This window comes from Fusarium mangiferae (genome assembly GCF_900044065.1).
Source record: "Fusarium mangiferae strain MRC7560 genome assembly, contig: FMAN_scaffold002, whole genome shotgun sequence".
Lineage (NCBI taxonomy): Eukaryota > Fungi > Ascomycota > Sordariomycetes > Hypocreales > Nectriaceae > Fusarium > Fusarium mangiferae.
In genome coordinates this window covers 1,430,692-1,455,333 of record NW_024573922.1, presented here as the reverse complement: position 1 = coordinate 1,455,333, position 24,642 = coordinate 1,430,692, and the positions used below count along the sequence as shown (strand labels likewise).

Sequence of the window (24,642 nt, the reverse complement as noted above, 5' to 3'; positions counted from 1 at the left end):
ACCTAATTTGTGTACGTTGATATTCACAATGAGGCTTCTTACCCGGCAAGCAGCATATACGATTGCAAGAACGGCCTTTCGCAGTAAGGCACCAGTGTCCAACTTCAGCCGTGCTGGTGTTTCAACACTTCACGCCAAGATCAACACCCCGCCTCCAAGAATCGTCAAAAGTCAAGGATGTTGGCTGGAAACAGACCAAGGCGATCGAATCTTGGATGCATCTTCAGGTGCCGCTGTTGTTTCGATCGGACATAATGAATCGCGAGTGAAGGATGCCATTGTTGCTCAACTGGACCAGGTAGCATACTGCTACAACCCATTCTTCACAACAGAAGCAGCAGAAAAGATTTCTAGCTTCTTGACCGAGTCCACTAATGGGGCTATGTCCAAGGTTTTCATCGTTAGCTCTGGTACGCCTCTTGTCTAACGCATAATTCAGCTGCCGCTAACAGAAATCCTAGGTACTGAAGCTGTTGAGGCAGCTTTGAAGATCGCCCGTCAGTATTTCACAGAGTTACCAACACCGCAGCCATCCCGGACAAAGTTCATTGCTCGCAAGCAATCGTATCACGGAAACACTCTTGGATCTTTGGCAGTGGGCGGCCATAAAGCCCGACGTGGCGTGTACGAACCAATTCTTGCAACTAATGTGTCTCATGTTTCTCCATGCTACCCGTATCGAGAGATGAAAGCAGGCGAGACAGAACAGCAATATGTTCAACGTCTAGCCAAAGAGTTAGATGACGAGTTTCAGCGTCTCGGGCCTGATACTGTTTGTGCGTTTATCGCTGAAACAGTGTCTGGAACATCATTGGGCTGTGCGCCTCCAGTACCTGGGTACTTCAAAGCTATCAAAGAAGTGTGTGATCGCCACGGTGCTCTTCTGATTATGGATGAAGTCATGTCTGGAATGGGTAGAACAGGCACTCTACATGCTTGGGAGCCGGAGGGCGTGGTTCCTGATCTACAGACTGTGGCCAAAGGACTGGGAGCTGGCTATATGCCAGTGGGAGCCTTGCTTGTCGGTAACAAGGTTGCAGATACTCTGACCAACGGTTCAGGAGCTTTCTCTCACAGTCAAACTTACCAGGGCCACCCTGTTGCATGTGCAGCCGCGTATGCTGTGCAGACTGTTATGAAAGAAGATAACATGCTGCAGAATGTGCAAAATATGGGCAAATTGCTGGGCGGCAAGCTTAAAGAGAGGCTAGGAGGCCACAAGAATGTGGGAGATGTCCGTGGACGAGGACTTTACTGGGGTGTAAGTTTAACTATCGATAGTAAAAGGCTTTGCTAACCGTGTCCAGTTGGAATTTGTTCAGGATAAAGAGACGAAGGAGCCTTTTGATCTGAGTGAACAAGTCGCTGGAAAGCTGCACAAGGCTGGGTTGGGAGCCGGTTATGGAATTTCATTGATTCCATCTACTGGCTGCCTGGACGGTGTTCGAGGAGATATGGTGATCGTCTCTCCTCCTTTCACAATCACGAAGGAGGAGATCGAGCTGCTGGTTGACAAGATCGAGAAACTAGTTGTTTCTGTCCTGGGATCATAGATAATTGCATTACGAAGCTATTCATCGAATAATCACATTATAAAAGCCTGCGTCGGTCCACCAAGCAAACTCGTCCATCGAATCGAAGACTGTGACGCCCAAATCTCCTTAACCTGATCAATAGCCCTCAACAAATTCCAACACCCAGTCGTACTATGCAACTTGACTAGCTTATCCAAAAAGAACTCTCTGTGATCCGGTGTCGAGCTCTCGGCCGCTACGATGAAGTATGGCCAAGCTAGGAGATGTCTTCCTACGATATCAACGTAAGCGTCGACTTGGCCGAGTGATTGTTTGAATCTCTCGATCATAGGGACGGTTTCGGAGGGTGGGGGGTTAAAGATGGCGCGTTGGACGTAGATGTCGCAGGCCCATGTTGTCAAAGAGGCGAGTTGAGAGAGGAGGTCTTTTAGTTCGGGGTGGAAGCGGTCGCACCATGTTATGAATTCGAGGCAAGCTTGTTGCTGAGCTTGGATGAAGTGAACGCCGTTTGTTTCGTTGAAGAGAGATTCTCCAAAGAGACAGACTCTGAGGGATGTTAGTGTTTGTTGGTCACTTGTCCTCGTGGGCATCCTTACCTTAGTATCTGCATTTGCAGAAACCTCCTGAGATCAGAGGTTCCTTCGCCCGCATTCTTCGCAAGTGCGTTAACAACCACTCGCAGCGAGCCATAGATAAGTCTAAAGTTGTCGCTTCCACTTATCATCTCCCGAATATGCAGTAGAAGCAACGCAGTGAGTGCAGAATCATCATCTTGCGGTGCACACTGATGAGACCGCATAATGAGTTCCCGTACAAGAGATCCATAAGCCGCGGGATCCAGTGATATTGCAGTGCCGTTTTGTAACGAGAGATGCTGTTCAACTACCAGAAGAACTGCTTTGCGGACTAGAGGGTCTGTCTCTGCTCTGGGCAAGACGAGATCACGATAGCCGTTGAAACCCATGTTTATTACAGCGATCAGTTGAGCTATGTTGTTTGAGACTATTGGCTGTTAGATGGTGTCAAGGATGGTGAAGAGAAACTTACAATAGCCAAGACAGAACCTTGACTTTGGATCAACGTGATCTAAGCCCCAGTCTATCGATATTGGTACATGATTTGAGACAACCAAATCTTGTATCTCATGCTCTTCCTCGGTTGTATTGACAATTTCAACTGGATATTGCTCGACAGTCTCATAGCCGCTTGCACGAAAAGGATCATTCTGTCTCTCGCAACTTGAGACTGCCGCTGACGCCGTTTCCGCAGAATTGGCTTCTACCCCATCAATAATAGGCAATGATTTGCCAACGAACTTTCCACGGGCAGCAATGCCATCGTTGAAGCGGTATCGCAGACCTAGTCCACTACACTTGATGCCTTTGGCGGAACATTTGCCACAGGTTGGCTCTGCCCGATCACAGTCTATGCGTCGGCGAGAGCATTGATAGCACCCTAACAATTCGATTAGCCCATACTGGCTGAGTAGATATGGATCACGGATATAATTACCTCTGACTTTGGGCCTTTTCTTCAGTTTGTCCGACTTCGGAGGCGTTGCGGAGGGCATTGAGTTGAGTTCCGGGTGTTGCGGGGACACGGTGCTTTGCGTGACGCGTCGATGTATCACTGATATCGCGCCTGTCGTTCAAAGGCAATAGCGCCTCGCAGTATCTAGCTGTGCTATAATGGGATTGTGATGAGTATGAGGAAGCAATTGATGAAGGGGTCTGGTATCGCAATCAGCAATTGTCGTTATCGCGTCGAGATACCAACGAGATGCTCTTTCGAGTTAGTGCCTGTCATTCGCCCTGGCGTACAGGGCGGGGTAAGCTATCCCCTTGTGGGAAATTCGACACGAAGATCGAATCGCCATTGATAACTGACATTGAGAATTGATAAGTACTAAGTTTTATCGTCAGACTCAAAGCCCATTCTTTTGGAAGAATGATAGGAAGAGGCGGTATATCTGGTAGGTATCATCTAACTGAGGGCTTCTCATGGAGACTTACACAGAATCACTAATCACAAACGCTTCACGGGTTGTCTTTAATGAGAAATAAAGAGCTTCATCACACACTAAATGCCAGCTTGAATGAAGAGGAGTGGTCTATGAAATAGTTTCTAAATGGTAGACTAGTCGGGAAATCTAGACTCTATCTTTCTATCACTGGGATCTCGTCAGTATGGCTTCATCGACTCCTGGCCACCCAAAACTGCGCATTATACGCACTCTTGGTCAAGGCCTTTTTGTCGAACGCATAAACAGCTTCCATACTTCTAGGCGTCCTCCCCTCAAGCGTCAACGGTCCATAGCTCTCATCTGTATCAAGATACTCAAACCCCTTGAACTCGGTAACCTCGATAATCTCCTCCAACGTCAACTGCACAAACGGTCCAGTTCCATAGAGCAACGGTCCAAGATTTACCCAGTGTCCACCTGGTTTCAGAACCCTCTTGATGGTATCGAAATAGTTCATCAAGTTGCGGGCTGTGTCGATGAAGAAGTATGTGACTACTATGTCGTAGTAGTGGGTCTTGTCTTTGAAGACGGTGGTGAAGTCGCCCTCCTCAAGGACTACGGATGTTGAGTTGAGGGATGTGTCGGGGAAGCTAAGTTTGCGAGTCATGTCTGCTTCTGTGGCGTGGTGGGACCAGCCGTCGATAAAAGGGTGGAATGAGTGCGTATCTTGAGCGCGGTTGGCTTCGATAAAACGGTAGGCGATGTTCATATACATAGACCATTCGTTCACGGTCACCTCGAATCCTGGATATTGTCAGCGCTGAAGCATCGTGTTTAAATGACAGGCTCAAGTGCGGTGAGTTGCTGTATTTTCAGGGAAACCTTACCTCCAAGTCTCGCGATATCATGTCCAAGACGTCCTAATCCCGATCCAGGAACAAGAATCTTGACCGGGTTTTCATCATCTCTCACAGGAAACAACCCCTGAACAGTTTTCACAAGGCAAGCGAAAGTGTCCTTCCTTTCATACTCTCCCTCTTCTGTCCAGTCTCGCACGTAATGCTTCAGAGCTTGAGATACGGCAATCTTATCCACAAGCCTTTCTGAAGATTCGGCATCATCGATATGCTTTTTGAGCTCCTTCTCCTCAATACCGTAGAATTTCATAGCATTTTGAACTATGTCATCACAGAGCTCTTGGTTCTTCTTCAAAAGAGCGTCTATGCGTGTGAACTTGTTGGAGTACTTGAATTTATGCTGTAGTATCTTTAATCATGTTAGACTTCGAATCCACGCGTGATCATGACAGACTCACAGATCTTTGACCTCGAGAGACACCTTTTTTATAGAGGCTCTCAAGGCGATCAAGTGCGGCTTTCTGACTCTCATAATATCTCCTGTATCCATACAATGCATCGAGCAAACGATGTCTTGGATGTTGAGCGTTCCATTTTCCCGATTTTCTCGCCATGCTCTTGTCGAGCTTCTCCTTGGCCTCGACATGACGAGGGGTACCAGGGTTACCAGAGAAGGTCTCTGATGAAGCGACAACAGACCCGGACTGTGATTCACGGGTTAGCTGAAGGAAAGTGGCTATCGCGGCGAGCATTCTCTTGCGTAGTTTGTACCAGTATGCAGCGGCGAGCAGGAATAGCAGGAGACAAACCAGGTTGGGGATGGAGACGAGATCAGGGTTTTTTTGTTTCAAGGTGTCTACCTTGATATTCTTGTCTGCAGCTGTGCAGAACGGTGCGAACAGGAGGGCGAGGGTAACCAAGTGTGGCTTCATAGTGAAGTGCGTGCAGTGCAATAGAGAGCGAGGTAAGGAAAGGAAAGGAAAGGATGTGCATTCAGGATAAATGAAGAGAGTCCCGAGGCTATCAAGGTTAAGGTTGGTCACGCGTACTCATCCAGGTAGGGTACCTTAACCTACCAGCCCGTTTTACAGACTTTTTATTCCCGTTGTCGAGGAACGAAAAATGATGGAGAGTTACCTGATTCGTTTCTTGGCCTGGCAGACTCAAAGTGGATACATACGATTATTCATTAGTGGTCGTTGGTGGGGTCGTCCAGGCGGGGGATCCAGTTTTTAAGGTGAGTGAGTACCTTGATGGGCATTGCCAAGAGAAGCCTCACGATGAGCTACAGGGACCCGACATCGACGACAGGGACTTGGGAGGTCTTTTTGATCGTGATCCTTTAGGCTATAGAGACGTTATATTTACTGGCATGAGTAATGCGACTGGTTGTAATCGAGATTAGAGGGTGGTGAGTACCTGAATGGCATACAAGTACCTCCACTGACTTGCACTTACACGAGCATGTTGGATGCATCTTGACAGGTGGTAACCAACGGTTCAGCCGTCATCTCAAAGCTCAAGGGAGTGATCCAATTCGAGTACAATACACCCTACAAATACCCCCACGCGCCGACAATGGACCTCCCAATGCGTTCATTATCCCCTCCCGGACAGCCCGTTCCTTGCTAGTCCAACACTTGCATCCTACGACCCTCGCAAGTGGCAAGGCAATTCTCTTGGCAGAGCCTGTGAATCACTCTCACTCTCATTGCAAGGGATATAAAAATTTCCTCTCCCGCCTGCATCTCACCTCGACATCCTCTCGCTCACACCAACATCGACATCTCTCGCTCATCAACATCGACATCTCTCACGAGCATCAAGATGAAGACCACCACTTTCGCCGTCGCCCTTTTCGGCCTCTTCCCTGCCATCATGGCTCAGGCTCCCTCGCCTACTGAGTCTGTTGGTTGTGAACCTCATGGTGATCACTGGCACTGCGAGGCTGCTCGAACTGATGATGCTGTTGCTGCTACCTCTGACGCTGAGCATGATCACGACCACACTGATTCTACTGGCACTGGCTCTCTTGCTGCTTCGCCTACCGAATCTGTGGGCTGCGAGCCTCATGGAGATCACTGTATGTCCCTCAATCCTCTCACTGTAACCGTTTACTGACATATCTAGGGCACTGCGAGGGCGCTCGATCTACCCTTGCAACTGAAGCCAAGGTCACCGAGTCCGAGCATGACCACGACCACACTGATGCTACTGGATCTGGCTCTCTTGCTCCCTCTCCTACTGAATCTACCGGCTGTGAGCCTCATGGCGACCACTGGCACTGCGAGGCTGCCCGCACTGGCATTGAGGCCAAGGCTACCGAGTCTGAGCATGATCACGACCATGACGACGCCACTGGCTCTGGCTCCCTCGCTCCCTCTCCCACCGAGTCCGTTGGCTGTGAGGCCCACGGCGACCACTGTACGTTTCTCCTCACCACGATCTTGCAATCACATACTGACTATCCCAGGGCACTGCGATGGTCCCGCTACCGCTGCGGCAGACAGCACTACTACTTCCAGCAACTCAGCTGCTGTCACCGACAACGCTGCCATTGGTCAGATGATCCCTCTGGCTGGTATGGTCGCCGCTGCTGTTTTTGCTCTTTAAATACTGGGGTTGGGAATGGGTGATCTGGGGATATTGGTGTCGAACCCTGGATTGATACACTTCACGTAAACTTTGTTTCTTGATGTACCGGAAGCGTTTTGACTACTGGACTAAAGATTAAACGTAGATATGTTCATTAATCACGACTTTTACTTGATCGTGCTTTGAGGTTGTTGTGTTATTGATGAGTGTTGGTTGTCCTGCACGACTGGTCTCTTCAAATGGAGAAGAGCCAGTCTGGATCTACCGATACCCTCTATAAATGCATTCGAAGTTTCTCACTGTACATTATCGTAATTATTGCCAGCCCTCTAATGATGTCGGCGTAATTGACAGCTGAGCCTCACTCAAACCTAACCTCCACCTTCGTCCTCACCCACACGTCACACGTCAAAACAACCTCGTCAATAGCGCCGCACCCAAAATTACCCGTAAACATGACCTTGTTTTCTTCTACCCCTGACTAAGGTAGGCCCTGCCTTGCATATCCATTCGAAGTTTCCCCGAGAAACTGATCACATCACGTCAAAGATCTCTCAGCTCCGGGCAGCAAGCAAGGGCTTGGCCCACGCCCATCAAGGTTCTTAGCAACCCACCACCACCAACATCAAGTTCGGGGTACTCATACCCGCACAGCCGGCTGTGCGAATAGAGTCACGTGCTTATCTGCACAGCTGGCCTAGTATTTTACTTTAAAGTTAATTATATAATTTAATTATTATTGAATTTTATAAGATATTTTATAGATATATATGAGTACCCTCAAGCTCGCCGTGCGGAATAAACACCGCGGTCTTTTGGGTAAATGGGAAAATCTCTGCTTCCTACAGGTACCTTAGGTACCTATTGAGTAACCTTGCTTTCCTTTTGCAAGCTTACTTGTCCGCGATATCAAATCGGATTGTTGGCTTTCAACGATGTAGTCTAAGTTTGAGGCAGGAGGATCCAAGCAGGTGGTCTGGCCGATTGCCGGGCAACTCTTGCCCTGTCCCTCTACCGTAATATGGCAGGTCCATATGGATCTCTTCTGTAAATGGAAGGCTTCTTGTAGACATCCAGGTCATCTCAGACTCAATGTCGCCCCACGGTTCTTTCCATTTGCTCGCTGGCAAGAGCCCTGCTGGAGTTTCCTGACATGGAATGGAATAAGAGGACCTTCATATACACCTCATCTCCCACTCCGATTGTCTCTCCCCATCACTCATACATAACACAAACATCCAAAGTCTATTCATCCACTATGATCGCTGCGTATCTCTTCTTTGTCCTCGCTATCTCTGCAGCGGCGGAAACGATAACTGCTGTGACGAATTGCTACATTGACGAGGGCTCTCTGTAAGTTCGTTCTTCCACTATCAGTAGAACATTCGTGCCTAACAAGACCAGCTTCTGCATGGGCCCAAGCTCATCAGAGTACTACGTCCATACTACCGTCACCAATACCGAAGAATATCCTGCCCAACTCACGAGCTGCCACAGCCATGGTGAAGAAACGTACGTTACTCTTCGACGCTGCCAAATCCTACTAACAATTTTAGTTACTGTATGTCTGAAGACGGCAAAGTTCCCATCTTCCCAGCCGCAGCTGTCGAAACGGGTAAACCAGACACTCAGCAAGAACACTGCCATTATCACGCCGGCGTCGAGTTCGTAGTCTTTTCTTCCATCTGAAGCCTTGACTAACTTGCGACAGGCACTGCGTTGGCGGTGGCGGTACGCGAGACTGCGGTCGTAAAGACAAACCCTACAAGATTGGCATTCGCGTAGGAATGCTGTTCGTTGTTCTGGCCGCCAGCTGTGTTGGTGTTTTTGGGCCGATTCTCATGTCTACTTTCGCCCCCGTGCGATCCAACCTTGTACTCACGATTCTCAAACAATTCGGTACTGGAATTGTTGTCTCCACTGCGTTTTCCCACGTACGTTTGCCCACTCTCCTTGGGAGACAATAACTGACCGCTGAAGTTGTTCACCCATGCGTTTATGATGCTTGGTAACGAGTGTGTGGGCGACCTGCAATACGAAGGTACCACTGCTGCCATCGTCATGGCTGGCCTCTTCATTTCGTTCCTTGTCGAGCTCTGTGCGGTGCGCGCTTTGCGACGGCAGTCGACCGAGAAGACCGACATCGACTCGGCTTCCTTGTCGCCCAAGGCTATGGAGAAAGCCGAGATGGCCAACATTAGCATCATGGAAGCTGGTATCATCTTCCACTCGCTACGTACGTCCATCACTCTCTTCCTACATACCCCAACTAACGTCTCAGTCATTGGTATCACACTTGTTGCAGCCGGAGACAAGTTTTTCATAACACTTACCATTGTCATCATATTCCATCAGCTCTTCGAAGGTATCGCCCTCGGCACACGAATTGCCTCGCTTGGCTATGGTAATATTTATACACCCCTCGTCCTAAGTCACTCTCATTCTCACTCCACACCTCCTCCAATTGTTGAAAGAACCGGAACATCTACTGTCCCACTGTGGAAGAAACTCGTCCTTGCTTCTGGCTTCGCCATCGTCACACCTGTCGGCATGGCCATTGGTATCGGTGTTCTGAAAGTCTTCAACGGAAACGACCCCGCTACGTTGATCGCGATTGGTACCCTGGACGCTTTGTCCGCTGGTATCCTCGTCTGGGTTGGTCTGGTTGAGATGTTGGCTCACGACTGGATGCTGGGAGGTGAACTCGCTGATGCCAGCCTCCGTACTACGCTTTTGGCTCTATTTGCTTTGGTTGGCGGCATAGTTCTCATGAGCTTGCTCGGAAAGTGGGCTTAAACGGTTGGTCGTTAGAAGACGTGGAGAACGCGAACACGAGGCCGGTGACGTCCTACGCAGCAGTCAAAGATCATTCATTAGAGGTATAGAAATAGGCCGCACACACATACAGTATACAGTATACAGTATTCGGTATTCAATAATCAATAATCAATTATCTTGCACACTTTATCGCTCCATAGGAGCTTGGTGACTTATAATTTCCGGAGTTTCTCGAAGGTGATGTACGGAATGGGTTCGATGAACCCAATTCGCAGCGCCTTATACTCTACCGTGATCACGTCTCATCCTCCGTTATCCCAAGCTCAACCCTCTCTCTAGTCTCTCTTTGCGCGCGCAGCTTGGATCTTCTTGGTCAAGCCTCTGATGCCAAAGAAGATGCCAATAACCGTCTCGTTCACCCAATTAGGCAAACACGACAGAATCCAAGTCTTGGTCGCCATCCCTCCTGCGTAGAACCAATCAGGTGTACCCCCAATCAACCCGCCCAGATATCCCTCACCCTTCAACGCAGCGGTCACCAACTTCTCCGCATACCTCTCCGTCGGCATCGTGGCCGTTCGCTGACTGAACGTCAATCGTCGCTGGAAGAAGTCATTGATGGGCATGTACAGAGAGTTGGGCGGCAGGGATCGATGTGTCCGGCTGGCGATGTTGGATCGCACTGTTCCAGTGACGGCGACCATGACGCGCACGTTGAAGGGCTTGAGTTCAAGACGGAGCGCTCGGGACCAGACGTTGATGGCACCCTTGGTGGAGGAGTAGATGGCGCCAAAGATGTAAGGGACGAGAGTGGATGTGCTGGAGATGTTGATGATCAGACCACGGGCTTCAATGAGGAGAGGCGCAAAGGTTGAAACCATCTGGATTGGACCGAAGACATTGACCTCGTATGTTTGGCGAACATCGTCGAGATCTGTGTCAATGGAGGGGATGGTGTGAGTTCGGCCACTGGGAAAGTCAGTTTGCGCCATATACTGAGTGTACTGGGTGAACTAACGCATTGTTCACGAGAATGTCGAGACGGCCGCCAGTGAGTTCGGAGACCTTCTCTTTGCACTCTTCAATACTCTTGGCGGAGGTGATCTCAAGAGGAAAGACACTGACGCCGGGCTTTTCGAGATCCTTGATCATGTCTGTGTTTCGCACCGTCGCAATGACATGGCAGCCTGTGGGAGTGAGTTAGCACTCAATTGAAATGTCCCCAATCATTCAACTCACCCTGACGATGAAACTCATTAACAAGAGAATGGCCGATACCTCCAGGCGAGCATCTACTCTCATCAGCTTCAATCCTCAACAAATCTGGAGGTCAATTGCTTTACCCAGTGATAAGAACGTAAGTGTTTCTTTCGGCCATTTTGGCTGACAATTTCCCAAATCTGACAGAGGATGTAAGTTGATTCGTTGAAGGTGAGCACACCTACAAGTAAATACTCGTGGTGTTGAAGCTTGCGATTGAGGTCTATTGAAGCTCTTAAAGTGAAGCGAAAACATGTGAAATTGGATCGAGCTGTTTCCCCATTGCCGAGACCTGCGGTGGATCACGATTTGGGACGTTTCAGCCACTGAGGATTGACCTGGTTTCGCTGCCCGCGGGCTTGCGTTGGGAGTTGAGAGTGTCACTATACGATTATCGAGTGCGAATGCGAGTGTTTATCTTGATCTAATGACTTGAATTGAGCAGTCAACTCAGCCTTGGGGCTTTGTTAATTCCCCTTTGTACCTTATCTATGGTTGATGGGAGACAGTTCTTTGGCTTCGCAGCGGGGAACATGTTGCCTCGTATGCACCTCTAAATGCTACCCTGTACTCTACAATACATGCAAAGATGCGCATGATTTACTCACAGCCTTTGATTTAAATGGGTTGAATATGATTTTCATATACAACTTTCATAGTCTTATCTTAAAACCTTTGGAAAAGGTCTCAGTGTCGATAAAAGTGGAAGCTGAGACATCTTCAAGCTCAAGATGAAGGCCTCAATGCCAACTTCCTTGGATCTATTGAAGGATCATCGATGGGATGCAGAGGACGGCGATGGAACAACCTGGGGCAGCCGAGGTTCCTTGAAGGATCAGATCGCGTGACCAGGGTGAAGTGTTGGAAATTGTCGAGATCTAGATTACGTAGTCGGCAGTCCCAGGGATATGTTCATGCATATAAACTCCAATTCAGCTTGTGCCCAGGGAAACACTTGACCTTGCACGAACCCATCACCAAACGGGCGCTTTGTCGGCCTTGTCGGACTAAGACCCTTCTGACCATTTCGTCAGAACGTTCTGATACGAAATGATGCCGACGAAGGCTCCCAGCTCAAACCCGCCATGCGATGACAGCAAAAAGATTAATGCAGACCAAGTGCCGACTTGGAGCCGCATCTTGTTAAAACAGCACCGGAATGAACGGGGACGGCAAGATATCATATGACGAAAACGGACTTCGCTTATCGTTTCTTCGGTCGGCAACAACAAACTTTACCTGGATTGTGATAATCTTCATTTAACGCCTGCACTACAAAGCATTAGGCTTCAAACCTTATCGCGCAAGAAAGGAGGCAGACTTGGGGGCCAGACCTTGAGAAGTTAACAGGCAACGACGACGTTTCGAAGATTGACCAGAGCCCCAACGCTGGTGCAGATAAGAATGAACGGCTGGCCGTTTCGGTTGAGTCCTTGCACCAACTTGCCCTATCATTCACAGGCTACAAATGGTCTTGTGATGCGAGATAAATATACACTGGTAGTTTTGAGGCAGTATAGCGTCACCATGAACAAAGGATCTCTTATCACAGGAAGCCTCTCATTGACCGTTGACTGCAACAGAGACTGCCGCAATCGTGACAAATTCGAACAATCACTTCATCAAAGAACTAAACATGGTGAAACCGTCAAATATCTACGCTAAATGGCAACCGATATGATACATCCTGTACCGTCCAAACTCCACGAGGCTATAACCTCATTCATACCCATCCAGAACCATTATTCCTTCATTCTTTTATAATCCATTAATCCCTCCAGCCCGATGATATTGACGAATGTGACGAACTCAAACGTGATCTGTTTCCCCGGGGATCAACAGGCGTAGAATCCGCCTCAACCGCCGTCCCCGTCCCGTCCATCTCATAAACAGGCGCTGGCTCAGGAGGCAGTTCCACCGGCTCAGGAGGCTTGTAGAATCCCGCGTTCGGATCCGGTGTCCCCATTGCTTGCTGTGGCGAACCAGCTGCTGTCCACGCTGGTTTCGGCTCGGTAGGCTGATAGGGTGAGCCGTCGCGGTTCTCGTAGTTGGGCAGCATGGGGTGCGATTCCTCGGCGTTCTTCCTGCGGCGTTGCATCCAGAACCACACCAAGAGGCCTACTACCGCTGCACCACCAACTGCTGCACCAACGGCTACTCCCGCTGTGGCGCCCGTTGACAACCCCGTATCGTCGTTGTTCTCAGCGCTCGTCGTAGTAGCAGCAGCTGTGTCTTTCGTGGTACTCGCCGAATCGGTCGCCGTCGCAGAAGTAGTCGAAGAGGTAGCCGCACCAGTAGTCGTACTCGCACTCGCACCCTTCTCTGCCGCCTCCTGATACTCCTTCTTGGTAACCTTCATCGGCGTCTGCGAATTGGAGCACGCCTCGTTCATGGTATCGTACGTCTCGTCCACATCGCCGGGCGACTGCTTGCCGATGCACGCAGCGGAGCCGAGGATGAAGTCATTGTTGTAGTTGCCAAGACCGCAGAGGCAGTAATTCAGCTCCTTGCTGTCAGCGCCGGTGCACGAGGCGTCGTCGGCGGCTTGGGAGAGACATCTCTGCGCGCCCTTGGGGTAGAAGTCGAAATTGTTGTCGAGAGCCAATGAAGGCGATAGGAGGAGGAGGAGCGTGAACCAACGCGACGCCATGTTTGATGACAATTGGGCTGGATGCGTGTTGGTTGGTGATTCTTTGGAGGGCCCCCTTCAGAAGACGGGAACCTGGTTTTCAGCTGAAAAAGCCACCCAACCAGGCTAATTATGCAAAACAGTTGCTGATTGATCAATCATTCAAAAGCCGAGACAGATAATTACTTGGAGAGACAAAAAAATCAACAATTCCCAGCTCGTACTGTAGCGAATGACAGAAAGAAATGAAAAGAGATAACGACTGGCGATGTTTTGGTTTAGTTAAATGTTCGACTGTGATGATGCAAAAAAGAGGAGAAGGGAGGAAAAAACAGGGGGGAGAAGAAGACGGAACCGGGTTCTGGGGGGGTTTTTAGCGTCTAAATTATCGGAACCTCCAAAAACTATGACGGAATTAGTGGAATAGCACTGCGACTATGAGCTGTTTGGCTTGGTCTGATTTAATTACCTTGGTCGATCCTTCAGTCAGCACCAAACCCATCTCAGGCATCAGGTGTGAGCAGCAATCGAGGATCGACCCTCCCAAGCCCCATCCGACCATGGCGCAGTACATCGTCTAGAGGGAGCCCTGATTGGTGATTTTCGGGCTAATTTTAGGGTGAACCAGCCGGATATGCATCAGCCGGGGGTTCTGTGGCTTGTGTCGATGTCGGTTTCATGACAGAAGATTTGAGTGAGACCCAAGATAATGTCAGTCGTTGTTGATAAATGGATGGTATACTTATCCGTGGCAAGAATATTTATCATCTCAACTGATCATCAGTCACAGCCCTACGGAACATCAAGGCTTGGCAAAAGCTTAGACTACGTGCGTGAGGCGATCTCCAACGGGTACCGTTGACTCCGTAGGATCCCAATCAATCAGCCTTACCTTTTCGCTGAGCTGAGCTGGCATGTGGGTTTCTATGCATCCACCAGGATATTGCCTGACTCTCACAAACAAGGGTATCATTCTTCTACATTTCTCCATTTTTTAAAATACACCAAATCCCATATCTCACTTCCGCCCCGCCCGTTGTCTCACCAGTCTTACAATCGACTGAACACCTTGCCAAAAATCTCACGAGCCTTCAATAGGTTCAGCAGACATATCCGCTCGTTGTCCAGATGAGCCGAATCGCTTGACTGTCCGCAAGGCAAATGCGCTGCAGGAGCTCCAAATTCCTTCTCCAAGAATCTGATCGCTGGGATGGATCCACCCTCGCGGATGTAGAGCGGCTTACGAGGTTTGCCAAGCTTGGTCTTTACTGACAGAACTTCCTCCTCCTTGGACTTTTCTGCCTTTTCGGGCTCTGGTGTAGCTTCTCCTGATGAAGGCGACGTTTCGAAACACTCATCCCATGTCTCCAGGATGGCCTTCTCCAGTGTCTGGAAGATAGCATTGGTAGGGTCTCCAAGCCATGGTTCAGCTCTGTTGTCGACGTTGATGGTGAGTTTGTTCTGTGACTCAAGCTGAGAAAACTCATTCTCAAGGAACTTGACGAGGGCTTCAATCACGTTGCCCACTTCTTGTCCTGGCACCATGCGCAGACTGATGTGGGAACTGGCATGACTGCTTACTAGACTTCCATCAGGACCAGAAACCTTGTATCGGTGGAGTGTCAGATTGGGCTCGCGCCACCTTGCCATAAGCGACTGTTTGAGCCTCTCCTCGGGGCCCTTTTCAGGATTGCTGCGGATCAAGATCTGGGCAATATCATCGTAGCGCGCTTCCTCTTCAGGTGTCACCGGAAGAATGCCATCGTAGAAGCCGGGAACCTGTACCCGGTTGCCAGGGCCCTTGAGCTTGCCAAGGATCTGAGTGAGATCTGAAAGAGGCTCATTCATCATGTAAGAGCCGTCGACGCCCGAGTGGATATCCGGACGAGGCGCATCAACGCACACAGTTGTGTGCAGAACACCACGAAGACCGTACGTCAAGCACGGGACTTCGTCATCTAACCAGTAACTGTTGGCAAGCAGGATATAATCCACTTCGCCGATCAGCTCTTTGTTCTTCTTGACAGCTTCCTCAAAGCCTAATGATCCAAACTCTTCCTCGCCCTCAATGAGGAAGATGACATCGTTTTCCAGTTGCTGATTCTCCATCAAATCAGTCACTGCATACAGCGCAGCGATGATGGGACCCTTGTTGTCACTGACACCACGACCATATAGGTAACCGTTAGTTCCTTGCATTGTGAATGGATCAGTCTCCCATTTGCCTTTGCGGCTGTCGGCGGCGACTACATCGTAATGGCCGTAAAAGAGGATTCGCTTTCGTCTCTCAGCAGCCTCCTTCTTGGCTGAGAAATGGGCGTAGACGACAGGGTTGTGGTGCTTCTCGGTGCTGAGTAGCTCAACATGACCCCCGAGACGTTTGAACAGCGCACCAAGGTAAGTAGCTCCCTTGCGGCAGTCTTCTGCAAACTCGGGGCGAGAGGAGACGGTCTTGTATGACACAAATTCTCGCAATGACGACAGTAAGAGGTTGTCCGAATCCTGTGATACTTCTTTCTCTTTACTGTTGCACTTATCGGTGTCTATGGACCAAATCGAGATATTGTCATCGTTGGCACCGGTGATAAAGTATTGCTTGTTCTTGTAGTTCGTGACAGCCGATGCAAGGACCTTGCCCTGATGAGCTTCCCATCTTAGGAGGCACTGATACTTCTGGGGAACGGTTCCAGAGGAAGCGTGTTGGTATTTGCCGTAGTGGGTGGTACTGTATTTCTGGAAGCTGTTAGTGAAAGGTTGTGCATGGTCGACAAGAGTACTCACACTGGCCCAACCATTAGTTGCAGCAGTCCACAAATATCCCCAGCCCATTTGTATCGACATGATATCGCAGTCGTGGGCCTTGATAACCCTCAATCGCTGCGCAGTATCGAGATCCCATAGTTCAACGATACCGTCAAGCTTTCCAGCGTAAAGAAACGAGCTGTCAAGTGCCAGAGATAGGACAGACTCGCCATCGTCAGAGCCCAGTGTCATAATCTCTTGGATACCACCGCTAAGCTCCTCGTCATCCTCAACAGTATGCCCAAGACTCCAAAGCTTGATTGTGCCGTCACCTGCACCAGAGATCAGGACATCATCGTCTGTCCCAACATCGACTGTTGGTCCCTTGGCCATGAGCATACAGTACACATATCCATAGTGGGCAAAGTTTTTGACGCAGCCTGCATGCATCTCGAGAACAGTGTGTGCTTTGGGTATCAATCCCCATCGATCGTCGTTTCGTCGAGGCGTACTTGCGCCACCACCAACAGCTTTGGAGTCGAAGAAGCGATGATTTCGTCGATCAGGATGCTGCTGTGACTCGGGGGACACACGAGCTGTAACGTCGTTGAGGCCAACCCATTGAATGGTGGCGTTTTGTGCACCGATGTATAGTGTCTCATGTTGGGGGCTGTATGCAGTACAAAAGATATCGCCGACATCGTAGGAGCCGTAGATTTCGTAAAGTCGAGTCAAGGTGCTTGGATCCCAGACATTGATGATGGGGTCTCCAGCGCTGGAAAACAGGAGTGACGCATCGGGCGACAACGATAAGGATAGGACACTTCGCTTGTGGGCTTGGACACGGCGGACCTGTCGGAATGTGTCAAGAGACCATGCTGCAATCTCTCCGTCTTGTGTACCGGCGTAGATCGTCTCATGCTGTGGACTCACGGCGAGAGCGAGGACGGTGCTTGTATGGGACAACGAGTGGACGAGGTCGGGGCTTGTGGCAGGATCTTCAGGGGCTTCGAGGGGTGAGAGAATCGGAGACGAGGGACCTGGTGACATTGTCGGTGATACCGTCCGTGAAGGCATCGTGAGTGTGTCTGGAAGCTGCTTGTTAGCTTGAAGGTCGGAGCAGCGGTGGAGGATCTCGAGGGGGGGCAGACAGGGGTCTCGAGAAAAACGATGGCGTGCTGATCGATTGCTTTCAAAAAGGCAAATAAAAATGAGGGAATGCGTATCTGATGCAAGGGACGCACTCTTGGTTATCACGAACTTGAATACTATGATCTGTGGTGTTGTGGATAAGCAAGATAACAAGAGTCAGCGCTGAAGCTCCAGCGCCGAGACCGCTCAGAAATTGGGCCAGGTATGACGCGATTGCGCAATCGCCAAATCCAGGGTTCTCTCCCTATCCTCCCTTGCAAAAAGTCTGCGAAATGAATCAAAGCTTCAAAAAAGCACAGACAAAGTCGCTGAGCCCGATTGTGTCATTTTTGGTTGAGCCTTCGCAATTGAACACTCGAGAGTGTTGAGATTGGCTTTCAACTGCTGGTTATCATGGCGAATACGCCACAGCCTTTTGTCATGTTGCAGCGCTGATTGGTCCATTGAAGAGCGCACCGCCACTTTGCCAGCCTTGCGGGATCAGTAGCCACACGATCCGGTGCCCCCGTAAATCGGCACTAGCCTTTCGGGGAATATTGTTGATTGTAAGTCAGAAGAGGCCTGAAGACTTGCTCAGGATGTGATGGAGTTCTGAGGGTAGAAGAAGATATTTGGGTAGTTGTAGAATGGTCTAAGTCACTTGAACTTGAGTACATGCTCGGTAAAGAACCAGATATGAAGGATAGTACTGGGATAGGAGAGACTCAAGTGTCAACGATATGAGAGCAACACTTACCATCGTCAGAATTGACCAGCAACTCCACGGCCTGCCTCTTCTCATACTCCAATATCTTGGCACATCCCGTACAACCACCACCATTCAAAGAAGTGTCAAACATGGCCACAACGCTCATAACAGCAGACAATAAAAGAGCTTAGGCAAAGAGATTCAATTAATAGAGAGAAGAAATACAGGTAAGAAAAAAGGAGTAAGATAAGACGAGACAAGCTTCTGCCCCCCAACATAACATAAAACAGGGTAACCAGGTGACCTGTACGACCTGTACTGTATACGTGTGCGCGTCTCAGAGACAGATACAAAGCAACGAAGAGACATTGGGCTCACCGATATTTTAGGCCACCCCTGATCCTGATCCTGATCCTGAGCGTCTTTCAGCCCGGCTGCGGCTTGACATGGGTCCGGCTGTTGGCGATATCGGGGGCGGGACGGACGGGAGCTGGCCGGGCTAGTTAGGCTGGGCTGGGCTGGGATAAGGGTGCATGCGCTGAGCCGTCGTATCGGGAGTGAGTAGGTCTTGGCTGGCGGTTTTGTTCGTTTCATGTGTAACTTGTGGTTTGTATTTCTATCTAACACTCTATCCTTCCATTATGTTCGATCCAACCCCCAATGTAATAATTATTGTCTTACATCAGTTGCACGATAAGTAAGGCCTTGCTCACATCATATTTATTCCCGTCCTCTCCGGCCATTGGCGCTTCCTTACCCCAGATTCCGTCAGATCGGTACCAGCGATCGTCACCGTGACCCAACACTCAGGCTTTGGCACCCTCTTGTCATCAACACGTTCGGTCCGTCGCATTCTCTATCATCAGCACTAATATGGCACATTCTCGCCGTCTTGTTGAAGGCCTGTCCGTGAAAGGCTACAGTACTTTGGTGGGCTGGCCAGTAACCGAAGTGTCTCGCATATGCCTTAAACATCATGGTTATATTGCCCATTTGCTATCTCCAACTCCAAGACGGTCAGAAACCAGACCTCGTAGGCCATTGATCGCTGATCCCTCGCTGCACGGGTGCTTCAGAGGGCATGCTCGACCGCTTCTTTTTTGATGAAGAAGGTGGTGGTCGACATGAATGATGGTGTATTATCGAGAAGCTTCCACTTGCTGATATCAGTCCCATGGTCGACAAGAGTCTTATTTAGTTTGGTCGCTCGCAGTACCATCTTCTCTAGAAGACGACGTGGCAGCCATTTGACGATATCCTGGGCCATGGGGGCTTACTGACACTGTCGTCAGGTCGGATTCCCTCTGAAGAGACCGCTCTGGCATCTCATCAGTCTCAAGATCGCTAGGTGGGTAGCGTAGTATGCGAAGTAGGAACCGTAGGTGTAGCCATAAGGTTTTTCATGGTCGGTCGTGTCTTAACTCCAACACTAACCCTAAGAGGTGTCTAAGTTGACGTTGGAGTTAAGGATCCTGGTATTGGCGACGAAGATCTGGGACTTGCCGTCGGGGTCGTTGAAGTTGTGTATGATGTGGGCTTGCTCGGCCGTTTGGTAGTGGGAGTCGATCGTGACTACTTGGTACTGGGTGATCTTGAAGGCGCTGGTAACTGAAATGTGAGGTATGTCAGGAGGGTGAAACTCTGAGATAGTAGGATCTGGATTAGGCGGGATTATATAGTCTTGCGGCGAAGACTCAATCTCTGGACCATCATCTGATGCATCTGATGACAGATGTCACCAACCACTCCGTAGCACTGTTCCATTCCTCTAGGCAAGTGTCGGATCTTCTTCTTGATCCCAATCGCGGGTTCAATGTCGTGCGGGGATTCTTTCTTGAGGCCCGCATCTTGCTCAAAATCCACGTACTATGACTGTCCCACCTCAAGCGGCTGTAAAGAAGGGCGAGCGAGGGCATACAATGGCTTTGCAGATTTGATGTTCTGTTATTTTAGCAGGTGATGATGAGGTCTGAGTGTGCGCCGGTTTCGTAGAGCACGTCAATTAGCTGGCCTGCCATAGTCAAGTTGAACAGCCAGCACAGTCTGGTCAGGATATCTAGGCGGTAAACCAATACCACCTTCTTCTTCTCTTCGCAGCACCCGGCTTCAGGCAGGTCATCTGGTTCTGGGGGTTATCTGATCATCACTCAGCAAGTCGACGCCCCTGCCGTCCTTCTTCTGCTGCTCTTGGAACCTCTTCATCCAATCGCTGTTGGCTACTCGTCGCTCAAGGGCCGTCTTGTTGACACTCGCTTGGTATTTGGTATCCACCTTAAAAACGATAGTAATAAACTAAGCCGTCATCTATACCCAGGCCTTCTTCAAAATATCTCCGGATACCTGGGTCCGGGAGTCCGTAACTGTTCCTGCGCGCTGAGCCCGGTGATGAGTGCAAAGGAGCTGGATACTGATGTGCACTGCGGCCTCTATTTGGGATGGCAGTGATTCAATCTGACCTCATGAGGTGTATATATGACACCGGAAGACTTCGTGTAGGACCTAATACAAGGCATGCCAACGTCGCCGGAGATGTCTTCATATCCGCAGCGGGTTTCGACGTCTGTGGCGAGGTCTTTGTCGTCGAGGAAGGTATCAGCATCGCCGGTGATGCTGACTTTAATACCTCATAGTTTGGAGTCGGAGTCTTCGAGGAGATCATGGATATCGCCGGCGATGTTACCCTCGATGGCAGCAGAGTCGTCATGTTCTTGGCGAGGCCGCACCGAGAGCTCGATTTCTTGGTAGACAGCGTATTTCCCGCGTCCTGCTGATCCTCTCCCTGACCAGCTTCTTGGCCAGCTTGGCTGTATGCGCTATCTGTGTTTTGACATGTGTGCACCCGAAGACCGTGCCGACCTCTTAGTATGAGCCGCACTCGTGGACTTTGGTTATCGAACCCCGGCATTCTAATTCGCTACTGGCAGAAGCAGGGGCCATACTGATGGTCATCGAGCAATTGACCCAAATGCTAGACGTGTTCATCATATCATTGGAAATAGTGTACCGAGAATCTCTATGTGCTGCAAAATGCAAGGAGACTTCTCCTGTGTGCGTATTGTTCTGGGATAGGATGAGATCCATGCCTTGCTCGTTGGTATTTGATGTATACCACAGATACATTTTGAGGACAGTTATGTTGATTTACCGCCGCCGATTTGAACCACCAGCCAGAGGTCAGGTCTGTCTCTATGGTGTTCAGTTGTACCCAAAGTCGGACTGTTCTGGCGAACGTTCTAACGAAGCTTCTATTGGGTGTAGCAGTAACAATCAGGAGATGCACAGGTATTTCTTTAGTGGTAATGCTGGACCCCAAGCCTCTTGGGGTACAGCCAAGATCATGGTCAGTCGTCCCCGTAGCAACATCTTGTGTGCGTCAAGAGGCTCTCGTAGTTGTCTGTGCAATGATCGCGACTTCCCACAGCTGACAGGGCCCCGGAAACTGTAAGATCAAACTTGCCGTCACGATGGCCTTTCCAAACCCATGCGATCCGGCCTCGGATTATTTTAGCTTCTAGTATCAGGAAGTTCCAAGTAACTAGGGCATCGTCTAAGGAATCTTGTTCTTCTGCCTGGTGTGTGGCGCTATCTTCTGGCATCTGTTGATGAATATCTATTACGGCTGAATAGTTTGTAAAGGCAGGCTCGGTACACTTCTCAAGCGACGATTGTTGTTGGTTGTTTCCGTCTCTTATACTCGATGAGTTGCAGCATTAGGAACGGACCATGCGCGCCAGAGTATGCCCGGCATCACTGATACCGGCCTCTCTCGGAAGCAAATCCAGATCCTTCCGAATGCGGTCCAATAATCAAGGAGAAGAAATAAGTCTTGATGTTTGTGACGGATGCGCACTGTCCTGGAGCCGGATGAGCTCATCGCACATACGTCGGCCACGCAGGCTGTCGACGAAGCCGGGCTGGTCGGAGACCTCCTCGTCTATCTTCCATGCCAGGAGTCCAGAATTCATGTCCTTATAGCTATCTGAGCCTGTTAAGTAGTCCTCCCAGTATGTGGTGGCATGCCCGAAGTAGTCATCGCCGCTCTTGTTCAGGTTGAGCAGGACGATTATCCTGTCCGCCTGCTTGACCTTGGCCTTGTTGTGAGGCTCGCCCAACTACATTTTAGTACGCAGACAGGAGAATGATTCTAAATAGAAAGCTTTCTCTGGGCTATCTCTGAGTAATTCTGCACTGTTCTTTGATGCTCGATCCTCGGAATTGCCCGGAGCCCAGCGCTTCATGGTTTGTTCCATTGTGTTTGTCTTGATCATCACGGTGGCCGTGACTATTGTAGAATCCAATATGCCTGAAAAGCCATCAACCTAACTTATCGTTCTATACCTTTATCTGCAGGATCTGAAAGACGTGATAGCGTTCGAAGTCTGTCGCCTCTTTTCGTGAACGGGACACGATCCGTTTGTCCCGTAATAGATATAGACCTTAAGTATGGGGTTGTTATTAAGGCATTCTTTGGCTGTCTGCATGACAGTTGCGACTGGACATAAGTATAAAGCTGGATGATATACCTTAGGAGGAGCTTCCAATTATGCAAAAGACTTCAAGAGGCTTTAAGCTATGGCTTCCAGGACGGCAAATACAGTCTTGGTCTTTCCTATGCCTATTATATTGGTAAGTACTATAATGGGGAAATCCGATAGCATTCGCTCTATCACAATATGCAAATCTAGGTGATATTAGCATAATCTAATCCAGGGCGGGATAAGGCAGAACTAGTAGGAGGGAATTAAGAATAATCTAACCCAGGCCAGGACGAAATCCCAGGAGGCTTCATCCCGGGGGGATCAAATCATCACTAAACAACATACCGTACAGTTGTTGTAGCTGGAGCGGCTGTACGAACTCGTCGTCGTACAGGCGTAAGTCCGCCCCGACCTCGTACCTTGATAGAATCTCGTCTAGGGGTATGCTGCAGACAGGTCCTCCCTGTTTGCGCCAATAGATTGCTTTCTGGACGATGGTGGTGGTGACTTGAGGGCGTGGCAATCGTCACGCCGCTGTATCCATGGTGGCGGTTATCCGACCGGAAACTGATACCGATAATAAAGAAAAGATAGGGACGTTTTGCTTATATATACCGCTTAGATACGAGACTAGATCAGGTACTGGCGCATGCCAGAGTTCGGGGCCTTTCCAAGAGTCTTGATGTTGAGACTCTGGGCCTTGGTGATCTCGTAGATCTCGGACTCGCCTCAGTACTCTTGGTTATGGTACCCTTGGTTGGAATACCTTTACTTAAGTGTTTCTCAGGGTCATCACCGACAATAAATCCCACCTCAATATACTCCTTTGTCATCTTTGGGCTACAGATAAACTCATCTCCTTTGGGCGCCTTGGGGCATGGGACGATGGCAGGTCTATGAATCAACGGCGAATATTGATTATTGGAAGTTTTTATTCAGCCGGTGCCAGTCTTCTCTTGTTCACCTGGGCGCTTCAGAGAGAGAAACATGTTGTAGACAGGGCCTCTCTTCACGGAGGTGGCCGATTTGTCCCGGTTTTCTCCAGATGAGGCCAGAGTCGCTCAGGCCTGGGGCATAGAGAAAGGATTTTCCACGAAAAGGGAAGACAGACAGCCCAGATCACTTCTTATTAATTTTATTGTGCTTCCTTATTCCAAAGCTTGGGAGAATGAGTCGAAGAACCGGGAGTACTTGGGCTGAAGCATGTTGTACCATCTAGTTGTATGAACCAAGGGAGCACTCGTGGCAGATTTGAATGCAAGTCGGTAGGAACAAGAGTGATCCATAGTCATCACATAAATCGTATTTGGGGGGATGCGAGAGCCAGGTGGATCTCGTGGGTGGTGATATTGCGGCTCAACCCGGTACGAGCGATGTTGATAAGGGCGGCGATGGCATGAACCAAGACCTCCTTGTAGTCCCCTCTCATAACTTTTGATCTTGGAAGAGATTGGCTTTCCTCTGTGTCATTTGCAACCATACGGCAGGGGGCTTTTGGTTAGCTGTGCTGTCTGAGAACGCCTGTTGCCGTCAATTGAAAGGCTTGAACACAGTCATTGAGTCTTTTGTTCGACGAGATGTGACATATTTATTGAGTCGTTCCTGATATAGCGTAAAATTCTTGTCATGACAAAGGACTTTATGGAGTCTGACCAGCTTCTTCTACAATAGTTTGCTCTGCACTGTGGGATATGCGCGGTAACTCTCGTATCTTATGGGGTCATCGGGTTCTATTCCGGCTTTCAGATCCATTGTGCCATAGCTGTTGATTGCTACTTCGTGTGCAGAGCTCCACCAGATTTGCTTTTCTGATATCGTCGACGATTATCATGTGCGTGGAGAGTTACCAGACCAGCCTTCCTTTGTCGTATGAGTCGACAATATGTAGGGGCTGGAGGTTACTGGCACATGGAACGTGAACGAGGCGGCCAGCATAATAAAATGCCGCCGAGGCGCGGTGAACCC

At 49.5% G+C, this 24,642-nt stretch overlaps 8 protein-coding genes across 8 annotated transcripts; 3 read left to right on the top strand and 5 right to left on the bottom strand.

The window, feature by feature from the left end:
• Positions 1-28: 28 nt before the first annotated feature.
• On the top strand, positions 29-1,553 carry FMAN_06208 (uncharacterized protein; the record flags this gene model as incomplete). The annotated part of the gene is made up of 3 exons (XM_041827041.1): positions 29-410; positions 462-1,261; positions 1,308-1,553. The coding sequence occupies 3 exons, from the start codon at positions 29-31 to the stop codon at positions 1,551-1,553; spliced, it is 1,428 nt and encodes a 475-aa protein (XP_041678044.1).
• Positions 1,554-1,585: 32 nt separating this feature from the next.
• Positions 1,586-3,105, bottom strand: FMAN_06209 (uncharacterized protein; the record flags this gene model as incomplete). Its single annotated transcript, XM_041827040.1, has 4 exons — positions 1,586-2,081; positions 2,132-2,537; positions 2,583-2,990; positions 3,048-3,105. 4 exons carry the CDS (start codon positions 3,103-3,105, stop codon positions 1,586-1,588), a joined length of 1,368 nt encoding a protein of 455 aa, XP_041678043.1.
• A 622-nt stretch (positions 3,106-3,727) lies between these two features.
• On the bottom strand, positions 3,728-5,287 carry FMAN_06210 (uncharacterized protein; the record flags this gene model as incomplete). Its single annotated transcript, XM_041827039.1, has 3 exons — positions 3,728-4,302; positions 4,386-4,764; positions 4,814-5,287. 3 exons carry the CDS (start codon positions 5,285-5,287, stop codon positions 3,728-3,730), a joined length of 1,428 nt encoding a protein of 475 aa, XP_041678042.1.
• Positions 5,288-6,182: 895 nt separating this feature from the next.
• On the top strand, positions 6,183-6,968 carry FMAN_06211 (uncharacterized protein; the record flags this gene model as incomplete). Its single annotated transcript, XM_041827038.1, has 3 exons — positions 6,183-6,438; positions 6,486-6,779; positions 6,829-6,968. The coding sequence occupies 3 exons, from the start codon at positions 6,183-6,185 to the stop codon at positions 6,966-6,968; spliced, it is 690 nt and encodes a 229-aa protein (XP_041678041.1).
• A 1,240-nt stretch (positions 6,969-8,208) lies between these two features.
• Positions 8,209-9,746, top strand: FMAN_16048 (uncharacterized protein; the record flags this gene model as incomplete). The annotated part of the gene is made up of 5 exons (XM_041827037.1): positions 8,209-8,303; positions 8,355-8,462; positions 8,507-8,614; positions 8,662-8,884; positions 8,931-9,746. 5 exons carry the CDS (start codon positions 8,209-8,211, stop codon positions 9,744-9,746), a joined length of 1,350 nt encoding a protein of 449 aa, XP_041678040.1.
• A 317-nt stretch (positions 9,747-10,063) lies between these two features.
• Positions 10,064-11,106, bottom strand: FMAN_06212 (uncharacterized protein; the record flags this gene model as incomplete). The annotated part of the gene is made up of 4 exons (XM_041827036.1): positions 10,064-10,697; positions 10,747-10,915; positions 10,968-11,020; positions 11,072-11,106. 4 exons carry the CDS (start codon positions 11,104-11,106, stop codon positions 10,064-10,066), a joined length of 891 nt encoding a protein of 296 aa, XP_041678039.1.
• Positions 11,107-12,756: 1,650 nt separating this feature from the next.
• FMAN_06213 (uncharacterized protein) lies at positions 12,757-13,638 on the bottom strand (the record flags this gene model as incomplete). The annotated part of the gene is made up of 1 exon (XM_041827035.1): positions 12,757-13,638. The coding sequence occupies one exon, from the start codon at positions 13,636-13,638 to the stop codon at positions 12,757-12,759; it is 882 nt and encodes a 293-aa protein (XP_041678038.1).
• A 1,029-nt stretch (positions 13,639-14,667) lies between these two features.
• On the bottom strand, positions 14,668-17,436 carry FMAN_06214 (uncharacterized protein; the record flags this gene model as incomplete). The annotated part of the gene is made up of 2 exons (XM_041827034.1): positions 14,668-16,350; positions 16,399-17,436. 2 exons carry the CDS (start codon positions 17,434-17,436, stop codon positions 14,668-14,670), a joined length of 2,721 nt encoding a protein of 906 aa, XP_041678037.1.
• Between the last annotated feature and the right edge of the window lie 7,206 nt (positions 17,437-24,642).